General features: G+C 46.6%; 1 protein-coding gene across 1 annotated transcript; it reads right to left on the bottom strand.

The window, feature by feature from the left end:
* Positions 1–3,587: 3,587 nt before the first annotated feature.
* On the bottom strand, positions 3,588–20,470 carry Htr5a (5-hydroxytryptamine receptor 5A). The gene is made up of 2 exons (XM_028864207.2): positions 18,986–20,470; positions 3,588–4,836 (listed from the first exon to the last, which is right to left on the bottom strand). The coding sequence occupies exons 1-2, from the start codon at positions 19,724–19,726 to the stop codon at positions 4,504–4,506; spliced, it is 1,074 nt and encodes a 357-aa protein (XP_028720040.1). The 5' UTR covers positions 19,727–20,470; the 3' UTR covers positions 3,588–4,503.
* Positions 20,471–21,149: the final 679 nt, after the last annotated feature.

Here is a 21,149-nt window from a genome sequence, read left to right as displayed (position 1 = left end):
TACAGGGAATCTTGGGCCTCCTCAAGCCTGTCTGAGAAAAGTGGTCCTGACAGTATGGGCCCAAGGAATGGGCACTGGTTTCCTAGTGACTGACTTCAGCTGTGGCTTTCATGGACCACTAACCCTACCACACACTAGCCTTCAAGAGCAATGGAAACAGGGTGGAGAGATGCTCAGTGGTTAAGAGCACTTGTTGCTCTTGCAGAGGACCTGAGTTCAGTTTCCAGCACTCACATCAGGCGGCTCACCATTGCCTGTAACTCCAGCCTCAAGGGGTCTGTTGCCTCTGGTCATCATAGGCACCTGCACTCACATGCACAAGCCCACACACATACACACATAATTTAAAAAATATTTTATAAGAGCAATGGGAAGCACTCCACAAATATTTGAATTGCATACTAGAGACACAAATCAACATATGCACCTTGTGATGTGTTTGTCAATACATCCTTGCATTGAGATGAAAGCACAATAATTAATTGCTATTTACTTCTTGTGTATTATGTGCTCCATGCCCTAGGTAACATTTGTAGATTTAAGTGTTGTCTGGGAGATGATAAGTATGTCTAAATGATAATGTACAAGTTCATCTTATGAAGAGACTAATAATAGCCTCAGTTAGAGATTCAGTTAATTTGATCATATCATCTTCTAACTAGAGTGTATAGAATCATGGGGCAGTGAGGGGCACTCAGATCTCACCTCTTCCTCAGTCTTAATGAAAGGCTTAAAAGAAATGAACCTTAAAAAGATGTTGGGGCTGGAGATGGCTCAGTGGTTAAGAGTACTAGCTCCTCTTCCAAAGGACCTGAGTTCAGTTCCTAATACCCACATGGTGGCTTACAACCATCTGTAACTCTGGTCCCAGGAGATTTGGTCCCCTCTTCTGGCTTACTTAGGCACTGCATCCACATAGTAGACAATCATACAAATAAAATAAAAATAAAGGTAAGAAATCATTATAGTTTTTATTTTGAAAATTAGGTGTGCCTATGTGTAGGTTTGCACATGTGTGTATGTGCACAGGTGCCTGCTCAGGCTGGAGGTATCAGATCCCATAGAGATGGAGTTACATGTGGCTGTGAGTCACCTGCTGTGGATGCTGGGAATAGAATTCAGGTGATTTGCAAGTGCGGTATGTGCTCTTAACCACTGAGCCATCTCTCCAGGCTCAAATAAACCTTTAAGAAAAAACAGTAAGATAAATACTGAAATTTGGGACTGGATGAGAAATCCCACCAGGAATCTCAAATAGACAGACACGGTACATTTTGCACTGGATTCCATATGCTGTGTCCATTCCTTTACTTGTGGGTACTCAACAAACACATCCCCCATTATAACAAGGAAAAGCAATAATGCCCAGTGATCCCTCTGGTTCCAGGTGATCTTGGGGACAGAGAAAATAAGAAAGTAAGTAAGTCTGTATTTTAAAGTATTTATGGGTCTAGTATGCCAAGTAAGATATACACAGAAGTAAGGAAAAATCCAAGGAGATCCCAGTTAAGTTCTCCATTCCATTGCTTTCATACAGACAGGAGTCCACATTCAGCATGTCCACAGTCACGCTGCTGGCTGTCTAACACCCTAGATCCATTCACACTCTCGTATAAAAAGTTGTATTTGCAGGAAATCCAAGATAACTTCATGTCAAAGCCACAAAGAAATTACCACAAATTTTCTATTTTGGAATGTTGATGGGTATAATTTATTATATACAGTATAATATGCCTGGACGTTCACGTTACAATACATAGTTTTCATTTGTGCACTTGAGGAGTCGGGGACATGGAATATAATGGAGTTTTATTGCCCAAGAGTTTGTAGACGTTTTGAATGATGAGTAAGAGGTTTGTCTTAAATTGAGGTGCTATGGGCAAAGCTGCCCTGTGTGGTGATAAAAGTGGTGGCAGTCAGAAGCCTCCGGGTGGTAAGGATGGGCTAAAGTGACTGTCGGGATCTCAGCATGCAGCTGAGTGGGCGGGCGCTAGTGGCTAGATATCTTTACACATGCAGCTACAGAGAAGGGGAGAGAGACTAGCACATCCCTCCTTTCCATCCATCTAAAGACTGAGAGGGGAGAGTGAAGGATGACACAGTGCAGAATTTGCACAGTTTAGAACATTCTATGTAAATTGTTTTCGTAGGACTGACTCAAAAAAACAAACAAAAACAAAACACTTCTTATGTCTGACTAAAGCCAAAAAACAAAAACAACGAAAAGCAAAGCTTTTGTTCAAACACTTAGCAAACCCTGGTTATGAGAACAGTCATGGATATGTGAGCCATTCTGTTCGATTTCCAGCCTGGATTAGACCCTGTCCCTAAGTGTAGGATGTGTGACTGGTTCAGGCCGCTGCTCCAAGAAAAAGGGCCCCAGAGTATTGGAAATTTTTGTACTTAAAAAATTCTTGGTCCAGGTATGGTAGTGCATACCTTTAGAGCAAAGGCAGAAGCAGGCAGCTCTCTGTGAGTTTAAGATCAGTCTGGACTATACAGTAGGTTCCAGGACAGCCAAGACTACTTAGTGAGGCCCTGTCTTAAACACAAATGAATACTTAAAAACTCTTAGCCAGGCGGTGGTGGTGCACGCCTTTAATCCCAGCACTCAGGAGGCAGAGGCAGGTGGATTTCTTCTAGGACAGCCAGAGCTGTTACACAGAGAAACCCTATCTCAAAAAAAAAAAAAAAAACCCGAAAACCAAACAAACCCCCAAAAGTCTTAAGGATGGAGCTGCTGCACTTCCAGTCAACTGAAGAAACACACCAGCTCTCCACACCGGCATCATCATCCGGCTAGCTCTGAGGGCCCACGCCCTGGATGAGGATTCGTGAGGTAACAGCCCCTCCACGGCTGTAAAAGCAGCATGATATTTCTCACGGGTCCTTTTGCTCACTCAGGATTTTGCTGAGAACCAAGTGCTGAGAGGGGTCCACAGCTCTGTGGGTTCTGATGCCTCCACCCTCGGTTTGCAGGAAAAGTCAGCACACACGGGGTTCCGTTTATCACTTTAGCTGTTTTGATAATGCTCTCAGAGCTCCCTCGGGCTGCCTTTGGAGGTGTGGGTGCAGCCAAGGTTTTCTGTGACCATGTAAACACTCTGTCTTTACCAGACTCTCCAGACTCACCAGTTACATTGCCACCTTGAGAGAGGCCATAAGTGACCCTTGTTTGCCAATCTTATATACCAACAAAACCACAACAACAAAGTGACCACCAGCACTCCTATTACTGAGTGTTACTGATGGACAAACAGACCCTTGTAGTCACCAACTGTGAAACTGTATTGAGAAGTCAACAGTTCATAGCTATCACTAACCTGGAGCCTTATTTATCCAGGGATGAAACACTAAGGCCAGAAACATTTGAAGGAATTACACAAAGAAAAACCCACAGCAGCCAGGCGGGGGTGCTACATGCCTTTAATCCCAGCACTTGGGAGGCAGAGCCAGGCGGATCTCTGTGAGTTCGAGGCCAGCCTGGGCTACAGAGTGAGTTCCAGGAAAGGCACCAAAAACTACACAGAGAAACCCTGTCTCTAAAAAACAAAACAAAACAAAACAAAACAAAAATACAACCCACAGCAAATAAATAATTTTGACAAATTCTGTGACATTAGTGGATTTTTTTCCTATTTTTCCATGAACAGTTGTTTCAGAATGAAAGGAAATATTTCATTTTTCCAGTTCCAAGGTGACTAAGTTTATTTTAACTGGAAACTGTCCTTTTCTGCAGTGTGTGTGTGTGTGTGTGTGTGTGTGTGTGTGTGTGTGTGTGTGTGTGTGTGTTTACCATGAACAAAACAGTAAAGACAACAATCACTGTCCTCACAAGTGGGACTGTGCTTTGCTATGTTTAGGGACAGAATTTTGTGGTTGGATATCAGGAAGGGCCCAGGAAGTATTAGGGCATACACTCGAACCACAGAGCAGAACTCTGACGTGATGACTAGCTATTCTGGGAAGTTAGGCCGTATCTGCTGCTCTGCAATATTTTGTTGTTGTCGTTAGATAGCCCAGGCTGGTTTTGAACCCTTTATGTAGCCCAAGCTGGCTTGAAATTTGAGATTGCCCTGCCTTAGTCTCCCGAGTGCTGGGTTTACAGGTGTGTGTGATTGCCGGCAGCTCTAGGTCTTGTCATTGTTTCTGCCTCTCTAACTGCCGGAGCTGGTTCACTCCCTCTCTCCTCCCTCCTGTCTGCTCTGGTCAGCTTTTCTCATGGCCACGCTAGAGTGAATTTAGAGGAGGATTGGGTGGGCACTTTGTGGGCCAAGTCCGTGGCTGCTGGTACAGAGTGAGGGAGAGCATAAGCCACCAGAGCCTTCAGGAGAAGACAACTCCCAACCTATGAGCACAGACGTGAAGTGAGCTGAGCTCTGATGTGACCCTGGTGCCCTTGGCAGACAGATCTTGTCCTCAGCACTGCTGGGCAGACTGCAAAGGTTCATGGAACGGGACAGTCCATTGAGCTACGGGAAGAAGGCACTCCCAGACGGCCCCTCACTGTTGCTTAGAGAAGAAGACCTTGAAAGCACTGCTGTAGCTCCTGTTGAAGGCTGTGTAGATGAGGGGGTTGAAGAAGGAGTTGGAATAGCCCAACCACAGGAAGATGCTCTTCCAGATGGCAGGGATGTCCCAGGAGCACAGGGGACCGATGAGCTCTGTGACAAAGAAAGGAAACCAGCAGAGCACAAACACCCCGATGAGGATGCCCACCATGAGGGCTGCCCTCTGCTCCTTCTGCTCCCGCCACGTGTCCCCTTCTGTCTGGAAGGTCACAGTGGCGTGGCGGACAGTGAACACCATCTCGGGCTGTTGTGTAGCATCCTTCACCTGCAAAGTACAAACAGACACTTTGTAAGGGACAGACTCTTCACACCTGCCAGGTGATGGCCAAGCTGAACTCAGGTACGGGTGGGCCTGAGCCCCACAAGCCGCTCCAAAGGAAGTGTTGGAGTTTAGGTGGGGGATCCCATAAACTAGGGGCAGAGTAGTGCATTGGCTGCGCCAGGGGGTCTGCATCTTAGAAAAGGGAGGATGCTGCAACACCAGAGTTCAACGCAAGTGAGTTTGTGGCTATCTCATCAGCTAAAGGGGCAGCAAAAATAAGCAGAACGTGGGGTGTCCTGGTTAGCTTTAGCTGTCAACTTGGCATAAGGCAGAATCATCTGAGAGGAAAGCCTTAATTGAGAAATTGCCTAGATCAGATTGGCCTGTGGTGTGTGTGTGTGTGTGTGTGTGTGTGTGTGTGTGTGTGTGTGTGTTTGCCCAGCCTACTATGGGCAATATCATCCCTAGGCAAGTCATCCTGAATTGTATAATAATAAAACTAGCTGAGTTTCAGCCAGTAGTTCTCAACCTGTGGGTTGTGACCCCTCTGGCAAACCTCTGCCTCCAAAAACATTTACATTATGATTCATAACAATAGTAAAATTGCAGTTATGAAGTAGCAATGAAAATAATTTTATGGTTGGGATTCACCACAACATGAGGAACTGTCCTAAAGGGTCGCAGCACTAGGAAGGTTGAGAACCACTGGACTAAGCCATCTGCCAAGCCAGCCAGCAAGAAGCATCCTCCATGTTTCCTGCTGTCCTTCTTGGGCTGTGAAGTGAATTCCTCAGTTAGAGGTGAGGTGAGGCTGTGTGGGCTAGGAAGCAGGCCGGCCTTCAAGCTCCTGCCTTGACTTCCCTTAATGATGGACTGTGGTCTGGCATTATAGGCTCAAATAGACACTCCCCTCTCCCAAGTCCGAGTTTCTCACAGCGACGTAACAGAAACTAGAGCATGAGGCATGTGGATTTGGTGGCAAAGACACAGAAGACGGGTTCACAAACTGGGTGGAGTCCAAATCAACCTGGAGGCTAACTTCTAGGCTTGTCTGTGAGGGAAGACACACCCTCAGTGTGGGTAGCACCATCCCATAGGCTGGGGTCCCAGACTAAATAAAAGGACAGAGTGAGCGGAGCACCATCATCAGCCTCGTTCTGCTTCCCAGCTGCACAGACAGTGTGAGCTGCACAGACCTCAGGCTCCTGCCACTATGACCTCCCTGCCCTGATAGATTGCACCCCCAGACCATGAGCCAATGCAAAGCTTTTCTCCCTTGAGTTGTTTCTGTCAGGTAATTTAACAGAAAAAAAGTATATACATATCCATATATATTATATACTATACTATATATGTATATCCTAATGAGCTTATTATAAACAAAATAGTGAAGACTGAAAATTCATTTACCATATCTCTCACACCAGGTACCCTAACTCAACCAGCTACATGGCACCATGTGGAGGTCAGTGATTTTCCTTTGCCCTCTGGAGGCTAACTGGCTGTGGCTTACTGCTACTGTCTAGCCTCAGAGAGGGCCCACTGTCGAGGTAGACTTTGAGGTCTCCTTTGCTCAAGCTTCACTCAGTGTGACACTGAGAGCACTTCCTGTTACCTACAGGATCCAGATGTAGCTCCTCATCTACTCTCAGCTTCTTCTCTAGCACCATGTCTGCCTGCACACCTCCATGTCCCGCCATGATGATAATGGACTAAACCTCTGAAACTATAAGCCACCCAATTCAGTGTTTCCTTTACAGGAGGTGCTGTGGTCGTGGTGTCTCTTCACAGTAACAGAAACCCTCACTAAGACAGCAGGTGCGGGGCTCAGTAGGTAAAGGTGCTTGCCACCAAGCCTGATGACCTGAGTTCTATTCCTGTAGACTTCATGATAGAAGGAGAGAACAGACTCCCTCAGGACTCCCAGGAGGTCCTCCCTCTGACTCTTCCTCCCTCAGGAAGTCTTCATCACTCCTTTTTATTTTCATGGGCCAAACTGGGCATTGCTGGTGGCCACAGAACTGCTGGCAACCTGAGGGTAACAGCAACAGTGAGGACACTGAAAACATGGGGTGCAACCTAAGACAGAGCGCCTGTGTGGCCTGGTGCAACCTAAGACAGAGCGCTTGTGTGGCCTGTGCAAGTGTCTCCATGATGGGTAAGGTGACCTGCTGACGTCCCACTCAACCTAAGTCAGAAGCTCATTTTTTAGTAAAAGGGGGGCCTGTAGGGCCCTGGCCCCTGTTTGGGTAACTGTTGCCTTGCTTGCTGACCTTGACCTTGATATCCTCCCTATGCTAATTCCCTGCTGGGTTCCACCCTCCTGAATGCTTAAGGGAAGTTCCTTGTCTGTGTATCCTGCATAATGGGCGTTAACAGCTTAGATGCAAGATTGTAAAACATCTGTATCGAACTTCTGCCCTCCAGGGTTCTCCCATTGTGCTGTAAGCCTGTATTTAAGACCTCCTCCCTCCTTCAATAAATGGCATTTGGCATTAAAAAAAATAAATCATAACCAAGTAGGGTTAATCATAGGAAAAATAATAATAATAATACTGAAAATTAAATTAAAAAAGAATACAAAGTAACTGATAAAAAAAGAAATAATTTTGTAAGGTCATATAATACCTCTTTTGTTCTGCATAAAGAAGGTCAAGTATCTTATTGCGGAACCATTTTAATTAATAAATATCAATTGACAATAAAGAAAGAAAAAAAGAAAACATGGAGTGCTGTGATACTAGGGGTGCTGGAGACATGGAAACACTGGGGCATGTTTTTGCATCAGGAATTCTTCAGAGTTTAGTAACAGAGCTCCATATTTCCCAGAAAAGCACACCCCCACCCCAAATTCTGTTTTCATTCTGTTGCTGTGATAAACACCACAACCCAAAGCAACTCAGAGAGGAAAGGGTTGATTTTAGTTTACACTTCCAGGTCACTCTTCATCAGTGAGAAAGTCAAGGCAGGACCTAAGCAGGCGTTAAAGCAGAAACCACAGAGGAGTGCTGATTGCTGACTCACAGCCTCATGCTCAGCTAGCTTTCCCATACAGCCCATGCTCACCTTCCTAGGCATGGTGCTGCCCACAGTGGGCTGGACCCTCCCACATCACTCATCAGTCAAGATCTTCTCTCACAGACATGGCCACAGGACAATCTGATTTGGGCAGTGTCTCAATTGAGGTTCCACCTCTTCCCAGTTCACTCCAGGCGATGTCAACTAACCAGGACACACTTCCAAGTGAAACATGGATCCTTCTCCCAGGCCATGTTCTGGTGCTGTGTTCAACAACAGTACCTCCCCAGACTCCCACAAGTGAGCTCAATGATTGAAATCACTGTCCATGGAGCTGTCAGGTCCATTGGTAGGAGATCCTGGCTATTTGAAGAGTTTCCACTTTCTCTCGTTTTCGCGTTTGGGTGCTCACCCTGCCTTCCAGACCTTGGCTGTCTGCTCTCTTCCAATCAATGGCTACAGTAAAGCACCTAACTGGGTCTGTAGAATGACCTGTACCAATTGCCATAAGAGTTTAGCACACTCATTAGCAGATCTCAGGAAGAGAGAATAAGGCTAACACAGAGTAAGCAGTCAGACCAAGCCAGATCCTCTCAACTTTGACACACACTTAGAACGGGTGTTGCACAATTTCAGACTCACAGAAAGTTTCTACCTTTACCAGCCTTTTGTCTTTCAAAACTGAGTTATTTGGGGACAGGTACCACTTGCCAAAGCTCTTGGGTTTTGTTTGTTTTGTTTTTAAAAATATTGATATGCGCCGGGCGGTGGTGGCGCACGCCTTTAATCCCAGCACTCGGGAGGCAGAGGCAGGCGGATCTCTGTGAGTTCGAGGCCAGCCTGGACTACCAAGCGAGTTCCAGGAAAGGCGCAAAGCTACACAGAGAAACCCTGTCTCGAAAAACCAAAAAAAAAAAAAAAATATTGATATGCTAAATAATGGTTTATGATTTTACTAAAAATCTAGCATGCTCTTTCCCCTGCTTTGTGGTGCCAGAGTTGGGGGACAGAGACTCTCAGCTCTAAAGGGTGGGTTCAGATGATTTGCAAGACAGGTCACCTGGACCTGCCAGAACACTCAAGAAACAGATTCCCAGATTCGAAGAAGGCTCTCCGTGGTGGTGACTCAGGGACAGACTGCTTGTGCTGTAGCTATGGTAACAAGGAGGCTTGCTGGTTGTCTAAATCTCTTCCTCTGATCAAGGACAATGCAGTTCCCAGAGCACATGCTTATAAACAAGCCAGTAATCATCAGCCTTCACTCAGGAGCCAGCCAATCAAGTCACAGTCACCCTAGAAACCTGACTCTGAGCACCAATCATTTTGAGCACTCACACTCTACAGATGACATTGGCCTCTGCCTCACAGAATGACCACCCACCCTGAGCCCGATCATTCTGAATTCATAGAGATAATCATGATTTCCCTTCTCCTAAGAACAGTTAGGGATGATGGGATTTCTCTGTGGTGATGTATTGTGTGCTCTAATAAAATTTGCCTTAAGATCAGAGAATAGAAAAAGCCACTAGATTAAACATAGAAGCCAGGCAGTGGTGGCACACACCTTTAATCCTTGGGAGGCAGAGATCCATCTGGATCTCTGCGAGTTGAAAGCCACCCTGGACTACATGTGATTGACTCAGTCTAGGAGAGCAACAGAGCCAGGCAGTGGTGGCACGCGCCTTTAATCCCAGTACTGGGAAGTAAGTAATGCAGCTGGGAGGAGGAAGGTATATAAGGCATGCGGAGACAGGAACTAAAGGCTTTTCAGCTGGAGAGCTTCAGAGACATTCAGAGGGTTCGTGGAGTTGGCGAGGTGAGACGTGGCTGTGGCTTGTTCCTTTGTCTCTGATCCGTTCAGCATTTACACCAATATCTGGCTTTGGGTTTTTTTTTTTTTTTTTATTAAAAGACCTATTTTAGACTTCATCTTACATTTTTCTTACTGCCTAGGCCATAGATTCACTAGTTCTTTTCATCTCAGCCTTTGGGTCACAGCTGTGCCACCTTTGGGCAGTTTTAAAGGTAACACTGAGACCATTTCTAGGACCTGCCATGATATCTCCCCACCAAAAGGCATTCACTGGACCCCAGGTCCAAGTACCTTTTGTTCAGGCACTCCTGGTTCTTTGGGTTCCTGCTGGCCCCCTGAGCTCCTATTGCTATCCCAGAATTTGCAAATAAGGATGTCTTTGTGCCAGATCACCATATTGAGGTGTTTGCTTCAAGTAACTAGAGGCTCAGCTAGAAGTCTGCTGTTGGGTCTTGGATTAGATCTTGGGATAAGGTGTAGTTGGTGTCAAAGTGCAGTACCGGCAAACACCACCATGCTGTGCAATTAACTTGCAGCATCTACAGTTGCATGCTTTTTTGTTTTAAAGATTCGTTGTGTGTGTGCGAATGTGCATCTACAAGCAGGTGCTCTCAGAGTCTATTAGAAGGTATTAGGTCACCTGGAGCTGGAGTTGTAAGCTGCCAGATATGAGTGCCAGGACTGAACTCAGGTCCTCTACAAGAACAGCAAGTACTCTTAATCACAGAGCCATCTCTGTCTAGCCCCAGTCGGCTTGTTTAATTGATATCCAGAGGCCTTACAACACTGCCCACTTGGGGTCTCTCTCTCTAGCATGTTCTGGGAGCTCATCAACTTCCTAAATGAACTGCCCTTTCTTCAAGATTTTTTTGTTCACGAAAAATTGAAGCATTCTGTAAACTCACTAGATATAAAGTCAGATCTATAAACTGTAAATTCAAAGCCTACACCAGAGTTAGGGGCATAAGGGAATTTTTTCCCTAAACTTCAGAGAAAAGAGCAGAAATGTGTTGTAGAATTCAGAATTTAATTAGACTATCAAACAAACGATATTACCAGGATCTGTCACAGCCTGAGTTGACATCTCTTCCGATTTGGAAATATTTAAAAGGAGGACAGAGAGGAAAAGAGTTATCTAAGCCAATTGTGGAAATTTAAGCATAAAGATAAAGATAGAATATGGATTACATAAGGTGCTTTCAGAAGCTTCCCTTGCATGGGATGACTGAACAAAGGTGCAAAATTGCAAAGCAAACAAAGACAGAGAATAGATTTAGCATCCATGCAGCATTTGTGTGGAACAGAAGCCCACAGCTGATGGAATGAAGCCTTAGCTGAAGCCCAGTCTTCTTCTTCTTCTTCTTCTTCTTCTTCTTCTTCTCCTTCTTCTTCTTCTTCTTCTTCTTCTTCTTCTTCTTCTTCTTCTTCTTCTTCTTCTTCTTCTTCTTCTTCTTCTTCTCCTTCTTCTTCTTCTTTTCTCTCTCTCTCTCTCTCTCTCTCTCTCTCTCTCTCTCTCTCTCTCTCCTTTTTTGTTTGTCTTTTTGCAACTGGGTTCTCTGTGTAGCCTTGGCTGTCCTGGAACTCACTATGCAGACCAGTCTGGCCTCGAACTCACAGACATCTTCCTGCCTCTGCCTCCCAAGCACTGGAATTAAAGGCATTCACCACCATGCCTGGCTCAGTCTTTTCTTTCAATTTAGAGGGACTAAAAAATTAGAAGTAAATGGAACAATGAACCTAGCAACTTAGAAAATACTCGATATGAGGCTAGACATTTCCAAATAGCCTTAAAAAGTAAAAGCCAGTGATCTGTGTGAGATGAGGTTTTCTGGATACACCTGACTAAGCCTCTGTACCCAGAGATGTGGGAGACTAGATAAGACCCATGTACTAACAGATTATCTATCAGTTGTCTATCTGTCTTTCATCTCTTCATATCTATCATGTATTAATTATCTGTTATCTATCATCTACCACTGTCATCTATCACTTATCTATATCTTTCATAATCTATTAGTAGAAGGCACCTTAAAAGAATCAATATCTCAAGCTAGAAACTGAGTGCACTGGAAACTCCCAGGAATCTATGAGGGCGACCCTAGCTAAGACTCTGAGTAATGGGAAATATGGAGCCTGAACTGGTCATCTCCTGTAACCAGACAAGACTTCCAGTGGAAAGATTGGGACCCCAACCCAGGCATATAATCTCTGACCTACAATTTGTCCTGCCTGTAAGATATGGTGGGACAAAGGTGGTGCAGAAATTATGGGAGTGGCCAACCAATGACTGGTCCAACTCAAGACCCACACTGTCAGAGGGAGCCCACCTCTGACAATGTCTGGAGGACCAGAACCAAGAGACTGGACAGCCCAGAGTCCTAGGATAGAACCAAACATGACTGGTAAAAAAGAAGTCAATGAAATGATTCCTAATGATGCTCTACTATATTCATAGACTGCTGCCTAGCCCAACTGTCAATAGAGAAGCTTCAACCAGCAACGGATGGAAACAGGTGCCGAGACCCAAAGCCCAACATTAGACGGACCTTAGGAAATCCTGTGGAAGAGTGGGAGGAAGGATTATGCAAGCCAGAGGGGCCAAGGATACCATGGGAAAACACAGAGTCAACTAACCTGGCCTCTTGAGGGCTCACGGAGACTGAACCACCAACCAGAGAAATTACATGGGCCCTCTGCACGTGTGTTGCAATTGTGTGGCTTGGTCTTCTCATGGGATGCTGCAAGCTGCAGGAAAATGTAATGGAATTCAGCTACTATCACAAAAGCTACTACTTGGGAAAAGTCAAGGACTTTTCCGAAGGTCAAGCTATGGCTTAAGAAGTCTTGGTGATATCTTAGCTTTTGTATATATATTAGCTGGTTCCTATAGTGATTTTCTTGTAATGCTATGCATGCTTCCAAGAACTCCTAACTGTATTTATCTAAATTACCTATCAAGCATCCAAGGCCAAACAATTTCCTGAACTAAGGTAACACCCTTGTGGAAACATGAATGTTCCCTAGGTCAGGCAGATAGCTTTATTTCTTGTGTAACCTGAGACCCTCCTTTTCTTTTCTTTTCTTTTCTTTTTTTTTTTTTTTTTTTTTTTACAAGACAGGGTTTCTCTGTGTAGCTTTGCGCCTTTGCTGGAACTCACTCTCACTTGGTAGCCCAGGCTGGCCTCGAACTCATAGAGATCCGCCTGGCTCTGCCTCCCGAGTGCTGGAATTAAAGGCATGCACCACCACTGCCCAGCGACCCTCCTTTTCTATTATTAACATCAAAGACTCCTAACTTCTTACCTAACCACTTCTAGGAATGTAGATTGAGCACATAAATTCCCTTTTTGATATACTAACCGATCATTAGTTCTCAGGTGACCTCCTCCTTTACCACTCTCATTTTGGATTGTAAAAGAAAGCCTAGTAGTCACTGTCTGGGGAAAACTCTTATCTGCCTTTATGACCCTGTAAGAATTCAAGCCTGGTGACTTGCTCTGCCAGAGGATTGCTATTGCTTGGGTTTATAACTGGATTTCTGAGAGACTCAGGGGAGAACTGAGAGAATAAGGAGACTGAGAGGAAGAGAGAGAGGGGGGAAAAGAGAATGGAAGAACTAGATGGGTAAGAACTGGAGAGGAACAAACTGAGATGGGGAAGAACTAGATTGAAGGGCTAGAAGAGAGTACCAGAGGAACAAGATGGAAGATGAGGAAGAGCCAGATGGGGAAGAACAAGATGAGAGAGAAGGAGATGGGAGAGGAGCTAAGATGGGAAAGAACTAGATGGATGAGAACCCGGATGGGGCAGAACTAAGATGAGAGAATTAAGTTAGAACTTAGAGGGGACAGCAGATAAATGTAGAGAGAAATCAGGCAAGAAAGGAGCTAGGCACGAGAGCAGAATAGAAGCTGTATATAGAGAGAACTGACACAGAATAATAAAGTGTATGGACCAAGGAGTTTCATGTACCTAGATTCATCTTATATCATCAAAGATTAATTATCAGCTGGTTGTAGATTCTTTCCGGACCCTGGGAGGGGATTATTGAGGGGCTGGACCCCCATAGTCCCAGATAGTGGGACTCCTGGCAGAGGGAACAGAAACTGTCTCTTACTCTGTTTCCTGCTATTAAGACCCTTTCCTCCTGCTGGGTTGCTCCATCCAGCCTTACTAGGAAAGGAGGTGTGTAGTCTTGCTGCAACTGGATATGGCAGAGGTGGCTGGTATCCATGGGAGGCCTGTCTTTTTCTGAAGGGAAGAGAGAGGGAGTGGATGGGGGAGCTTGGGAGAGGAACTGGGCGAAGAGGAGGGAGGGAAGGAGGAGAAACTGTGATTGGGCTGGGAAAAATTAATTGATTAATTAATAAAACATTAAAAATAAAAATAATAGCCAGGTGGTGGTGGTGTATGTCTTTAATACCAGCACTTGGGAAGTAAAGGCAGGTGAATCTCTGTGAGTTCGAGGCCAGCCTGCTCTACAAAGAAAGTTCCAGGACAGCTAGGACTGTTACACAAAGAAACCCTGTCTCAAAAAATAAATGAATAAATAAATAAATAAATAAAATCAATATCTCATATTAACTGATAAACAATTTCACTATTCAAAATCTGCTCACTAAAGTCATTCCAAAGGGGACATAATCAGTCACTAAGTCCCCATCCTTCTAACTTCAGAGGACATCTGCCTACACTGTGGATGCCCTGCTTGTACTGGGTTAAAGCTACCTTTAACCCTCACACTATAGAAAGTTAACTCATTTGGTATGTAATTTAAAAGTTACTTGGGGGTGGGCTGGAGAGCCGGCTCAGCAGTTAAGAGCATTGGCTGCTCAGCTAGGTGTGGTGGCTCCGCCCCTTTTATCCCAGCCCTGAGGAGGCAGAGGAAGGCAGGTCTCCAAATTTGAGGCCTGCCTGGTCTACACAGTGAGTTCCAGGACAGCCAGGGATACATAGAGAGACCCTGTCTCAAAAACAAAACAAAACATACATATATTATAAAACCACTGCTCAACTGCTCAACCAAAGGACCTGGGTTTGATTCCAGCCCATATAGCAGGCCAATACTATTTGTAACTCCAATTCCAGGGAATTCAACACTCTCTTCTGAACTTTGCATGTACTGGGCACACACATAGTATACATACATATATGCAGGCAAAACACCTATAACACATAAAATAAAGTAATTAAAAACAAATGAAATAAAAAGTACCCGAGAATGGCTGGTTGGCTCAACAGGTAAAGACATTTTCCGCCAACCTTGATGACCTAAGTCTGAGCCCTGGAATGCACTGGTTGGAAACAGAGAACCAACTCCAACCAGTTGTCTTCTGATTTACATGTGTGCATGGAGGCACACACACAAAAAAAATGTAAAACAATGAAAAAACAAGACATCTGAAAGGCAAAGGTAACCTGGTTTGCAGTAAATTTAAAATAGTAAACCTAACGAAATTTTTCTTTAACAAAATACTTTGTTGCTGGGCATAGTAGGTGCTGTAATCTATTTTGGAGGCTAAGGAAGGAAGATTTTCAAGGTTAAGGCCAACCTGGGCTACATAAGGAATTCCAGGGTAGCCTGTGTTATATAGGAAGACCCTACCATAAACAAATAACAGATAGACAGAATGATTCGTTTGTGCCGGGTGATAAAGAGCAAATAAAAGACCAATCTGAGGCTATGCAGCACATTTCTCAAAGGTTTGAGAGAACATGGATTCTGGTGGTGAGAAGACAGCCCCTTCCATCTGTGACTCCTAGAGTTCAATGAGCATTGGCTGTTTCCAAAGGAACTGTGCTGCCACTCGTGATGAGACTGTAGCTAAGAACGCTTACACTAGAGACCAGAGCATTACTGAAAAGACAGTGAGGGGCCTGAAGTCCCTGGAGACGCCCCACAAGCAGGAGGAACTGCAGCCCAATGCACTCTCACAGCTGCATCCGAGTCCCCAGAAACCTGTCCTTTTACACTGATAACAGTGTGCCAAGGGGGCTGGAGAGATAGCTCAGTGGTTAAAAGCACTGGATCCTTTTCCAGAGGACCCAGGTTAAATCCCAGTGTCCACAAAGCAGCTCGCAACCATTTCCACCTTCAGTTCTAGGGGATCCAACACCCTTTTCTAGCCTCCACACACACCAGGCACACATGTGGCACACAGATACACATATAGACAAACACCTGTACATATAAAATTTTTAAAAATGTACTGAGGCTAGGGATTTAGTTCAGTTGGTAGCATGCTTACAGCATGCGCAAGCCCCAGATACAATCTTGAGCACCAAATAAACTGGGTATGGTGAGTTACACCTCTAGTCCCTGCACTAGGAAGGAGAAGAGAAGATCAGTCTACAGAGAGCTGGAGGGGACCCGGCACCTTCCTCTGGCCTCCATGGGCACTTGCAAAATGCTTGTTTTTAATTATTTTAATATCTGAGTGTTTTGCCTCCGTCTATGTCTGTGTACCATGTGCATGCAGTGCCCCCAGAGGCCAGAAGAGGGCATTTGATCCCCTGGAACTGGAGTTACAGATGTGGGTGCTGAAAATCCCACCGAGGTTATTTGGAAGAACTGCGGATGCTCTTAACAACTGAGCCATCCCTCCAGTTCCCCAAGAAATGTTAAAAAAAAAAAGTACACACTGACTGAGCCATGCTCCCCAGCCTCAGGTCAGTAATCACAGCTTTGTTCCTTTGACTGGTAGTCTTCTGTCACTACTTGTAATGAGCCCCAACCCCCAATCACTAATGGACCTACCCAGCATCTCCCTGTTGTTAGAGTAGGGGGAAAAAAGTGATCAAGAGACTGGAGTCTCTGGCCTGAATGGAGACCTAACATTCAGTTGAGCAGGATCATTCACTTGGCCAAGAAACCACCCCTAGGAACTGAGGCTTCCTTAAGCCATGCTGCAGAGGTAGGTGAAATAATCAGTCCTTTAATGAGGTACTGAGATTTTCTTCCCCGAGTCCCACACAGTAGCTTACCAGGCTGCAACCACATTGTTTTGTCTGCTCCTTTCCTAAGTGTAACCTCTTCTCTTCTCCCTTCTGTCTCTTTTCTAAGCGTGCTTTCCTTAAGACGTTGGGCTCCCTCCCCCAACATTTTGGACTTCCTTACTCTTCCTAAAGCCTCCTCCCCACCCCATGGCCTCCTATCCACCTTTCATCCGACCTCTACAACAGGCTTAAACTGAATGGCTTTTCCCTTCCTCTCCTCCGTCTCTGGGCAGCAGCCGGGTTTTAAGGCGAGACTTGTCTTGTGTTTCCATTTGATTCTACTCCTAAGTTATTTTATTAATGAGACCAAGAGCGCCCAAAGGGGTTCGTAATTGGTGTCTGGGTGTGTTCCTGGGGAAACTGAGGCTCACCTTTGAGACTGTCAGTCTCATCACTCATTCATAAAAGAATTTAGAAGCAGACTAGAAAGGAAGTTGGGGACAATTTTATTGGAGTTTAAGAGAAAAACAACAGGGCGGGGAAGCTGTGAGTCTCCGCAGCTGCCAATGGATGGGAAATGGGGAAGAGGGAGGGAAAGCATCATGCTGTTCGCGATGGCGGTCAGCAAGAGGCCCCAGGGAGAAGAGAGGGAGTTCAGAGAGAACGCGGGACAGACTGGAGAACCAGGGAAAGCACCCTGGGCCTTGGGCCAGTGTCTGAAAGAAAGAGAAATAGATAAAAAGAAGAAAACGGGCAAGTTACAGCAGGCGGATTCTGAAAGGGGCTGCGCCAGAGAAGAGGCCCCTGGAAAGGAAAAGTACATTGTCTCATTAGGGGCGATTTATCCCTTCCGCCTCCGTTTTGGCTGCTTGAAATGCCAGGTCTCTACTCAGGCTAGAGACAGAACAACCTTCACCTTTTTTTAAAAAAAAAAAAATGGTAATTTAAATTCCAAGGAAGAGCAAAGCATTCTGTTACCAGGGAAACAGAGGTGGAACCCAAGCTTTAGTTGCCTAAGGCTGTTTAGAACCTAGCTCTGGGCTCTCTGGTGGATGGATACAGTAGAGTTTCCAAAATTCAGTTCAGTGAATTCTGGTCCTCAAAATTCTTTGTTGTGGGGCCATCCTGTGCTATTAGGAATCACCAGGCCGTCCAGACATTGTCCTTGGTGGAGGACCACTGCTCTAGATGGAGGAACAGGGAGCCATGTCTCCCTTTGCCCCTTCCCCTGCCTCCTCCACCTATTGTGCCCTAAGCTTGGATGACTAGGAATGCAGCCACGCTGACAAGGTCTTCACAAAGAACCACCATTTACTTAGGCTTACCTTTACATCAAGCCAGTACAACACTCTCAGCACATTCAGTTAAAGTATTCTGCTGTCCCAGAGCCCAGCAACAGAAAACCGGGACTGTATTCTTGTCTGATCTAACTTCAGTACATAAGTGAGGCCCTCAGCAATGGGTAGGGAGCTGGCTCCTTTTCCTGGAGCTTGAGAACACTGAATCACCAAGTCAGATTTCCAGGAGTTAAGGAGAGGCAGACAGGGAACTGTGGGTGGCAGAGGATGGAAACTGGACTTCCTTGTAGAGACTGTCTGCTTCAAATGTCAGCCATAGGTAGCTGGGGGAGCTATCTGTTCTGAAACTTGAATTTCTTCCTGCATATTACTCAAAGGGAAGGCAGATTGACCAGATGATCCTCAGTGGTGCCCATGGTCTGATGAGGCTGCAGTAAATAGGCCCAGAAGGCAGTGGTCCAAACCATAAGCAAGGAAAGCAGACACCGAACGCAGGGACCAAGATGACAGTAAACAGTTGTCTTTAATCTTGGGAGGGGGGGTGATTAGACAGGACACTGAAGAATGATAAATGACAACCTAGAAATAATAATTTGCAAAATAGCCTAGAACACAACCGATGTGCCTGCTATGTGGCAATCATCCTGTCAATCATTCTAATCTTCCCTCCTCGGACCCTCCCTCACTACTAATGCAGAAAAAGGCAGGTTTTTTTTTTTTTTTCATTTCGTTCCCCTCCCCTCCCGGGGTACTGAGCCAGTGTCCCCCCAGACACCAGCTTCACCAGATGTTCTATAAGGGATGCTGTCCATCCACAGAGCTTTAGTGCCAAAGTGGACCCGATAGGATATGATCACAAACCCTACATTTCCCACATAAGAAAACAACCCACCAGACACTCAGCATGGGAGGGACTCTGTAATTCAGAGCTTAAAGCAAAGGTAGTCTCTGGCGCTTGCGCCCTCCCTTGCCTACATCTTCCTAAACTGGAGAGTTTCACCTTCCATAGACTTCGGGGGAGGTCTGCTGAGAAGAAAGCCTTTGCAGATGCAAGTGAAGTATTTTTAGCGATCCTTGTAGCACCCACCTCCACAGCTTCAGGAACGGGGGAGACGCTGTTGGTCTTCCTGGAGCCCACGCGGAACTTCGCGGCCTTATAAATCTTCCAGTACACAAAGAGCACCACGCACAGCGGCAGGTAGAAGGCGCCCACGGTAGAGAACACGGTGTAGGAAGGCTCGCGACTGACCTGGCACTCCTCGCTGAGCTCAGAGTACGTCTCCCCCCAGCCGAACAGTAGCGGGGTCAGAGAGATGACCGCAGAGAGTGCCCAGGTGAGCATGATCATCACGTTGGAGATGCGCTTGCGGGCACGGAGTGTGTACTCCAGGTGGCGTGTGATCGACCAGTAGCGGTCCAGGGCTATGGCTGTCACATTCCAGATGCTGGCTGTGCAGCAGAGCACGTCACACGCTATCCACAGCTGGCACAGCCGCCGGCCCAGCTGCCAGCGGCGCCCGGACAGTTCGTGCACCAGACTCAGTGGCATGACCAGCGCAGCCACCAGCACATCCGAGATGGCCATAGACGCCACCAGGTTGTGTGGGACGCGGTGGAAGGTGCGTACCCTGAGGATGGTGGCCAGCACCAGCAGGTTCCAAGCAAATGTGGCCGCGGCTAGAAAGCCTAGCAAGGTCAGAACTAGCACTCGGAAAACTGAGAGAAAGGGCCGACTAGGGCGCAGGTCTTCCGCACCCAGGCTGCGATTGGGTTCCAAAGAAGAGGGAGTGGAGAGGGAAAAGGAGGTCAAGTTTACAGGCAGATCCATCGCTGGTCCAGGACACCTGCGTTCAGATTCAGTGTAGCCACCGAGCCCACGGGAGTCAATCTAGAGATGTTTGCGACCACTGACTAGTGGAGAGGTTTCTGCCAAGAGCTGTGACCCTGGCCCCAATCTCCAAACAGTGAGAGTCTGGAGGAGACCGTGGCAGAGAGGAGCTAGGCTGCAAGCCGCGCAGTCTCCGTATCCTTAGGGATTTGGAAAGAAGACCCAAGGGGCTGAGTCTAGAAGCCAGGGCCCGCCTAATCTATCACATGCCTGCGTTTCCTCACCTCGGCGGAGACCGCTGTCTGGTCTCCCGCAGCAGAGCATCCTTGGGATCGTCTCTGCCGGTGGATTCCTGGAACCCAGCTGGTGCGTCAGAACAGTCGCTGGTCCAGGATTGCTCCCTGCCCGCTCCCCCACCCCCCTTCTCCGGGCAGTGGCGCCCTGGGGAACAGCCGGATGCTGAAGAAGCCACGCAGGTACCTGCTTTCTAGAGATGGTCTTCTGCCCTGCGCTGGCCTCTCTCCACCATGCCTGGGGTAGCTACTCCGAAAATGCACGCTGGCGCGCCCACCCGGACCTGCCTTAGCAAAGTGGGGATCCAGCGCTACGTAAGGCATCAGCTGATGAAGCCGCCTCTCTCCCCGCCCCTGGCTCCCGGAGCGGCGGTGCTTGGCGCTGTCCACGGTGCTGCCGCCTACACCAGCACGCAGCTTGGTGGCTGTCCAAGGTCCAGTCGCTCTTTACCAATTGGTCAGTGACCGGGATCCAGTTTACTAGTAAACTTTCCTAAAGCCTTCCTCCAGTACCCACGCGCCCCCCGCCCACCCCGGAAGTGATTTTGAAGCCCCGAGCGGCATCTCGGTTTCCAATGGGTGTTGTGCACAAGTGTCCCAAGTGAGGCACTTTTAACTGTCTAGCCTACTGTTTTCCCCTCCAGATTTCAGTACGTGATTGCCTCCTAGGTCGGTAAGCTCAGTGTCCTCGCTTAAAGAGTTGTTTGCCTTAGAGAAGGAGACAGATGGCTGTTTGTCCTGTTCTCAGAGAAGGCTGAGGTGTAGAGCTAGGGTGCCTGTTTCCTGACACCTAGAAAGAGGCTTGCAGTAGTCTCTCCAGCTGGAGAGATGGCTCAGTCATTAAGAGCACTGGCTGCCCTTGCAGAGAATCTGCTTTGGTTCCCAGGATTCAGGTAGTGCCTCACAGGGCTGCAACTCCATTTTCAGGCAATAGGAACACCCCCTTCTGGCCTCCACAGGCACCAGGTACACATGTGATGCACATACATACAAGCAGGCAAACACTAATATACATAAAATAAAAATAAATAAATCCTTAAGAAAAAAAGAAAAAGAAAAGGCCCATGACACTTAAAAAACAGGGGTACTGAGCCAAGTGTGATGGTGCAGCCTTTAATCCCAGCGCTCGG

The sequence above is a fragment of the Peromyscus leucopus genome, chromosome 3 (genome assembly GCF_004664715.2).
Source record: "Peromyscus leucopus breed LL Stock chromosome 3, UCI_PerLeu_2.1, whole genome shotgun sequence".
In the NCBI taxonomy this organism is placed as follows: Eukaryota; Metazoa; Chordata; class Mammalia; order Rodentia; family Cricetidae; genus Peromyscus; species Peromyscus leucopus.
The sequence above is the reverse complement of the archived record's forward strand: the minus strand, read 5'-3'. Positions and strand labels throughout refer to the sequence as shown.

Coding starts and splice junctions, on each gene's coding strand:
- Htr5a (XM_028864207.2), bottom strand. CDS start 19,726: ATGGATCTGCCTGTAAACTTGACCTCCTTTTCCCTCTCCACTCCCTCT. Junction 4,837..18,985: donor CCGTTCCTGAAGCTGTGGAG/GTGGGTGCTACA, acceptor TGTACTTTGCAG/GTGAAGGATGCTACACAACA.